At 35.7% G+C, this 6,397-nt stretch overlaps 1 protein-coding gene across 1 annotated transcript; it reads left to right on the top strand.

The window, feature by feature from the left end:
- The first annotated feature begins 231 nt into the window (after positions 1–231).
- LOC108687822 (cytochrome b-c1 complex subunit Rieske, mitochondrial) lies at positions 232–3,080 on the top strand. The gene is made up of 4 exons (XM_018193808.1): positions 232–523; positions 1,559–1,711; positions 1,788–1,965; positions 2,562–3,080. Exons 1-4 carry the CDS (start codon positions 316–318, stop codon positions 2,851–2,853), a joined length of 831 nt encoding a protein of 276 aa, XP_018049297.1. The 5' UTR covers positions 232–315; the 3' UTR covers positions 2,854–3,080.
- The last annotated feature ends 3,317 nt before the right edge of the window (positions 3,081–6,397 follow it).

The following is a 6,397-nucleotide window of genomic DNA, read 5'->3' as shown; positions in this document are numbered from 1 at the left end:
AATCGATTATTCTTCTAATATTCGACTGTGATTGGTTAATTTTCTACTAAAGACTCTACGACCGCTACAACCTCTATTATAGACTCCGCATTATGTAAATTTCTGGCTATACCCTTTTGAAGATGAAAAAAAAGAAAAAGAATTAAACGATTCAATTTGAAAACTACCGCGTTCATCGTCAGATGATCGCGATCGTGCTCGTCTGCCACTTCACACCGATCGCAGCGACCCGCCGCGGCACAGTACTGTAGTGTTTCCTGTTGCCTTTCAGATGTGTCGTTCCTTTCGTTGTCACAGACGTATTTAGCATAAAATATGAACGTGATCGCGAAATCGACAACTCTCTCGCCGTTCCTGCGAGCGACGGCGACTGTCGTCTCGAATGGAGGGATGCCTGTGGCCGCGACTAGTAAAGTTAACAAACCGAAGATTACTGTTCCCGAACCCTTCAGGCGGAGACTCCAACAGACTATCTATCAGGATCTTCTTACTGGACCTATGTGCATAAGCTCGGGAGTCGCAGGTGCGTCCGCATTATCAGCCTGTTCTACACCACGTATATTCCGTGAATTCGTGTTCTTTTACAATAAATCGCGCCGAAATTCGCGCTATTCGCGATTATATAATCGATATCTGCACAGTACATTTCGCAAATCGCTGCGGTATCAGACTTAGACCTCGTTGCATCAACGTTATTTTGGCTTTAAGCAAAACTTGTATCTGTCTTTATCCTTCTTTCTAAATAAATAAACACAGACATATATTTAGATTTTACGTAAAACCAAAATTAATGCCTTAGGCTTGTAAATCCAGATAATTGCATTACCTAGAATGCATTACCTAGAAAACGTCTTTATGACATCTTTTAGACATGTATATTATGGAAAGTTGCTCCAAAATAATTTCTAAATTCAATTGATGTTATATTTTCATTTATAAATATAAATTATAAATGAAAATCTACAGAAGATCTTTTCCCTTTATGTCTCCCCTCCTGTTCAACCTGAAATAATAATATAAAAACCATGCTTCGATATGTGCTATCAGTATTGGAATCTTTAATTTACGTGTATTAGATTTTCGATACTGACACTATCGAAATACATCGAAACATAATTAATAACACCAGTACTCGTAGTTGAGTCTTATATTTGAGACTGTCTTAAGCACAATCTTAAGATATCATAAGCCAATCAGATGGCATCTCAAGACTTTATTTAAGTTAATTTTAAAATAAAAACAAACTATAAATACCACTCACAGCCTGTTCTAATGTAGTTGTCTTAATATAGTTTCTATTAATGTTTAATTTTAATTTTGGTTGAACTAACTCTTCATCTTTTTGTTTTGAGAATTTGAAAATTATAAAGTAAATTGAATCAAGATTGAAGTTACTCTATATTAATAGAAACAGACATCAACTGATCTTGCATATTCATCTTACAATTCTTTCTTTTTCTTTTTCACATTGGAGAAAAAAAAGAGAAAAAAATGAATATATACATATACAGAAAGTTTAGCTAAAAATAACAGACCTAATCTGGATATGTTATTGCAGCCAGCACGCAGGTACATCAGCGACGTTTGGCACATACCGACATTCAGTGGCCAGATTTCACCGATTATCGTCAATCTGAAACACAAGATCCAAATGCAAAATCACGAGACAATGCACCATCCCGAAAGGGTATCTCCTATCTTATCGCAGCTGGTAAGTACAAAGAAATTGTACTTGATACATTATAAATATGAATCGCGATCTAAAACGTCTTTGATTTTATGCATAGGTAGTTCTGTGGCAGGAGTTTATGGCGCAAAAGTAATAGTGCACAACCTCGTTGGCATGCTGAGCCCAACGGCTGATGTACTTGCCATGTCGAAAATCGAAATAAAGCTCGACAGTATTCCTGAGGGCAAGAGCGCTATCTTCAAATGGCGTGGAAAGCCTCTGTTTGTACGACATAGGTAATTCAGAATAGTTGAAAATTTATTACGTAAAGCCTGTATCAAACTATAGATTAAGATTGAGATTGGATTTGATCATTTGAAGCACAGTTCATTAAACTTGATATTGATTTTTTTTATTCTGATTGATTAAATTCCAATCCAATCCCAGTGCTTTTCAGTAAAAGATGACAGTGTAAGATTAATATTACATTTGTCGTACAAAATTTTTAAGCGTATTAATTTGCTAAAGGAGATTCTCAGATATCTCTATCCTATAGCCAATCAACTGCTCGTTGTTGGTTTTGAAAAATTTGTTGTACGACAAGTAATATCAGCCTAACAGCGAATCATTATATATTATTATTTATTATTTGCCAACGTTAAACAGAGATGAAATGATTCATTCTGTTAAGTTTAGTACACAATTGAAAAGTACAGAAACAGAAAATAACAAATATCAACTTATTAGAAAGTACTATAGTATAATTTCTGTTAGTTTAAAATCTGTTGTTGCTTGTTAATATTGCTTGTGCTTTCCAATTGTTTCTCAGGTTTAAGAAAAAAAATATTTGTGTTTAATGTAAGTATGGTATTATATTTATGAAAATTTATAGAGTTGACTCAGAAATCGCAACGGAAAATAAAGTGGATGTTACGAGTCTCCGCGATCCGGAAGAGGACAGCATTCGCACGAAGGATCCTAAGTGGTTGGTCATTATAGGTGTTTGCACGCACTTGGGATGTGTACCTATCGCTAATGCGGGAGATTTTGGCGGTTATTATTGCCCGTGCCACGGGTCTCACTACGACGCCAGCGGTAGGATTCGAAAAGGACCGGCTCCGCTAAACCTCGAAGTACCACCCTATGAGTTTACCGAGGGTGGTACAGTACTCATTGTTGGTTAATGACTATTTGCGTTATCTGTAGTCAAATAATAAAATAATTTATAATATATAGAATATTCCGTGGGTATGTGTATCATTTTGTTATTATCGCGAAAAAGATCAGAGAAATATGTTTTGTATATTTCTTGAAATTTAATGAAGAATCTTCATTTGAATATTGCAGAAGTATTCGAATATTTCGAACGTAACAGCGTGACTGCTGTATCGGATTCAGAATAAACGTTAAGTGAAAAAAAATCTTTATGAAGATTAATTGCTCAATTTCACTGGCATTTATAGAAACTCTTACAGAAACTTACTTGGAAGATAGTAATTAATTATTTGTTCTAAGTCAAGAGATGAAATGCGAGACGTATAACTAGTAAAATTCGCGAAGCTTATTGAACGGTTATCATCGATTGGAACTGTGTGATGTATTCGAAATGCGATTGATTCGAATAATTTCTAAATTTAGAACTTATTGCAGGTAAACGTTGAATCTTTAAAATAATCTTTAGAATAGCACTCAATAACAAATATCTTCGAAGAGAATTTTAATATTAAAATATTAAAGTAGATTGAAGTGCTGTCGATGCTTTCAATACTCAAAATAAGTAATTAATCACTACCTTTCTGTATTAAATTAGCCGGTAACTCTTAGTACACACGATTGAATCGTGTCCTGGACACTTCTTTTCTTTAAAAAACTAGAAGCATCAGATAATCAGTTATTTATATACAATTTTTTAAAATATACAATCTTATAAATAAATTCTAAAGATGTTAAAGCATATACATAAGAAGTCTTTCTCTTTTAATAATTTTTATATATTGTGTTAAAGTAATGAAGATTAATTTGAGACACAAATGATCCATCATGTATAGTAAAGGAAAATCACGTGTACTAAGAGTTAAATTGAATATCTGTAAAGCGGCATATACAATGAGTTTTTCAAACGTAAAACTTAAGTTTTAAATCCTAAGCCATAAGAAATCAATAATAGCTGATTATTCTTCTCATATTCGATTGTGATTGGTCAATTTCTTATGGCTTAAAGGTTAAATTTAACACTTAAAAATTTCATTGTAGACACCATTTTCAATTTTAATCTTGATTCAATTATCTCTTCATCTTTTTGTAGTTTCAGAAATTAGAAAAAGATAAAGTGCAAGTTGAACTGAAATTAAAAAAAGTTTATCTACATTGGTAGAAATAGACATAAGGAATGCTTGCAATGTACAACTTTCTAGAAAAAAACGAATTAATCGCATCAATCACAGGCACAAGACTCGCCGAATCCTTAGCTCCGGAAGCCTCGCGTAATCTATGCTATACACATCCCTCTGTCTCGCGATATGATTGAGGGTAGGGGGTTGTGGAATGATACCACTGCTTCCGCAAGGAGGCGCCAGCGATCGGCGGTACGGCTGAAATCCCCGGCGCGAGGCGACAATCGTCATCGCAATCGCCGGGCGATCGCTGCCGGTTTCACCTCGATCGCCCTCGTCGCTGCTGGCAGCGTACGGACGAGAGAAATCGCGCGCGGCGTGATCAATAGTCATTATCGCTCAGCCGTGTTCGTGACGTTTAAGAGTTTTGAATAGCCGCCGGTATTACGCCGGCCGGCGCATAGCGGCGTTCGCCGTCGCTGCTTGTACTTGTCGTCGTCACCGGATATATATTACGTATACAACACATATATTACATACGCGCGCGCTTTAACCCCCTCGCCGACCAGCTGACTCTCCTACTCTCCATCTCTCTTCTGTCTCTCTTCTGTCTCACTCTCCTCCCGGAACTGACACTCGGAATCGCCGCCGGCGACGCATCGCCGACGATGTATTGTCCGGTCGCACGCCGTCAGCGAGCCGTGCCGCTCCGTCGCGTCGAAAGGGTTGAAAGCCGAGAGTAGGAAAAGGTCTTCGTCGCGGGAACAAGCGAGAAGGAAACGCAAAGAAGCGCGCCCCAATTGCCGGTGAGTAGCACATATCGCAACGTATCGTTAAGAGCGAGTTCTTTGTATCGTTTATCGAATTTAGTGATCACTTTTTTTTCCGAAGCGTATGCGATCATATAATTAGCGTTGATAAGTAAATAACAATTCAACGATACAAAAGACTCGCTATAAATGGACGTCTAATATATTTCACAAAAATACAAATGCCAATCAGAGCCAACAGTAGGAGTTGCATGCGAATTTAAATTCTTTATTAAATAACAAATGAAGACGGTTCTATTCCTCGATTTTGGTTCATTTTCAATAATTAACAAAAACGAAAATGCGACGATAATTATAATATGAAGATTAAAGAGAATATTGCAGTCAAATACATTAAAATAGAACAAGTCAGAGATACAATAATTGAGGATGACTCAAAAGCAAGGGATTGAAACGTTTTAATTTGTTATTTAATAAAGAATTTGAATTCGCACACAAATACCCCGTGTTGGTTCTAATTGTACTTTTGTAATTTTTTCTAAAGCTTTTATTATTCTCGTTCTATATTTCTCGTAATATATTTCTCGTCGACGATTCAGATTATTTGTATAGGAGTTTATTTTGATATTTAAACGCATAACGCGATTTGAATAACATCTGTTTTTTGAATACTCGAACGTCACGTCACGCGACAAACAGGAGCATCTTATATATGTATCTTTTAGACGAATATATTCCTCAAAACATGGTAAGTTTTCGAGCGACTTGTACACGAATTTTATTTCTAATTCAATTTAACGCGGCATCCTTCACGCCAGGCGGTTGCTCCAGTTTATGCGACTTTTCACGATGTCGAAATAAATTTCTCGCTACGTCTCAAAGACAGTCTCTCCTTTTTTTCCTTCGCGATGCTACGGAACATAGCTTAGGTCGCTTCGCGATGTTGATCGCATTCTTTCCCGTGGAATTTCATGCATGTCCCGAAAGTCGATAAGCACAATGCCGCTGCGTTGACAATAACAATAATCGCGAGAGCGATAATAACGATCGACAGACGATGTTTTTTTCGTTTGCGCTTTTGCAATAATATTAAGTTTACGATGAGAAAAACAAGTAAAAGTGAAGCGCGATATATAGAACGCAATTAATCTTACAATGTGTAAAACTTAATTATAATGTACAAATTTTAATACTTAAACAATAGTAATTATCATACATTCAAAAACAACTTTTGTTTGACTCCTATGGCCTTGAATTATTTTCTTATTTGTGTTTGAATCAAAGGAGTCTTCTAATACTTAACGTTTTAGGTTAAATTATTTCATCGTCGCACAGGAGTTCGACGAATGTTTCGTAGATAACTTTTTTCTTTATTTGCGAGAAACTTTATTAATTAATTAAATTTTTCGCATTTCGAAATAAAGGCTTCTTCACAGTTTTTTGCAAATAATATTATCAATAATTCTGAGGATCATTTAAAAATTTCAACATTTTTATCCGGATGTTGTTGAGCTGAGTTTGGAAATTGTTTGAAAGGAACGATTTTGCTCAAGTATCTAAAATTTGAAAACAGATCTGAAATAATTTTGTTGATCTATCAAAACAATTATATAGGAAATTCAAGC

The sequence above is a fragment of the Atta colombica genome, unplaced genomic scaffold, assembly GCF_001594045.1.
Source record: "Atta colombica isolate Treedump-2 unplaced genomic scaffold, Acol1.0 scaffold217, whole genome shotgun sequence".
In the NCBI taxonomy this organism is placed as follows: Eukaryota; Metazoa; Arthropoda; class Insecta; order Hymenoptera; family Formicidae; genus Atta; species Atta colombica.
The sequence above is the reverse complement of the archived record's forward strand: the minus strand, read 5'-3'. Positions and strand labels throughout refer to the sequence as shown.

Excerpts from the sequence above, each read along its gene's own strand:
- LOC108687822 (XM_018193808.1), top strand. The coding sequence starts at position 316 with ATGAACGTGATCGCGAAATCGACAACTCTCTCGCCGTTCCTGCGAGCG. Across the intron at positions 524-1,558 it reads CATAAGCTCGGGAGTCGCAG|CCAGCACGCAGGTACATCAG; the intron begins GTGCGTCCGCAT and ends ATGTTATTGCAG. Across the intron at positions 1,966-2,561 it reads CCTCTGTTTGTACGACATAG|AGTTGACTCAGAAATCGCAA; the intron begins GTAATTCAGAAT and ends GAAAATTTATAG.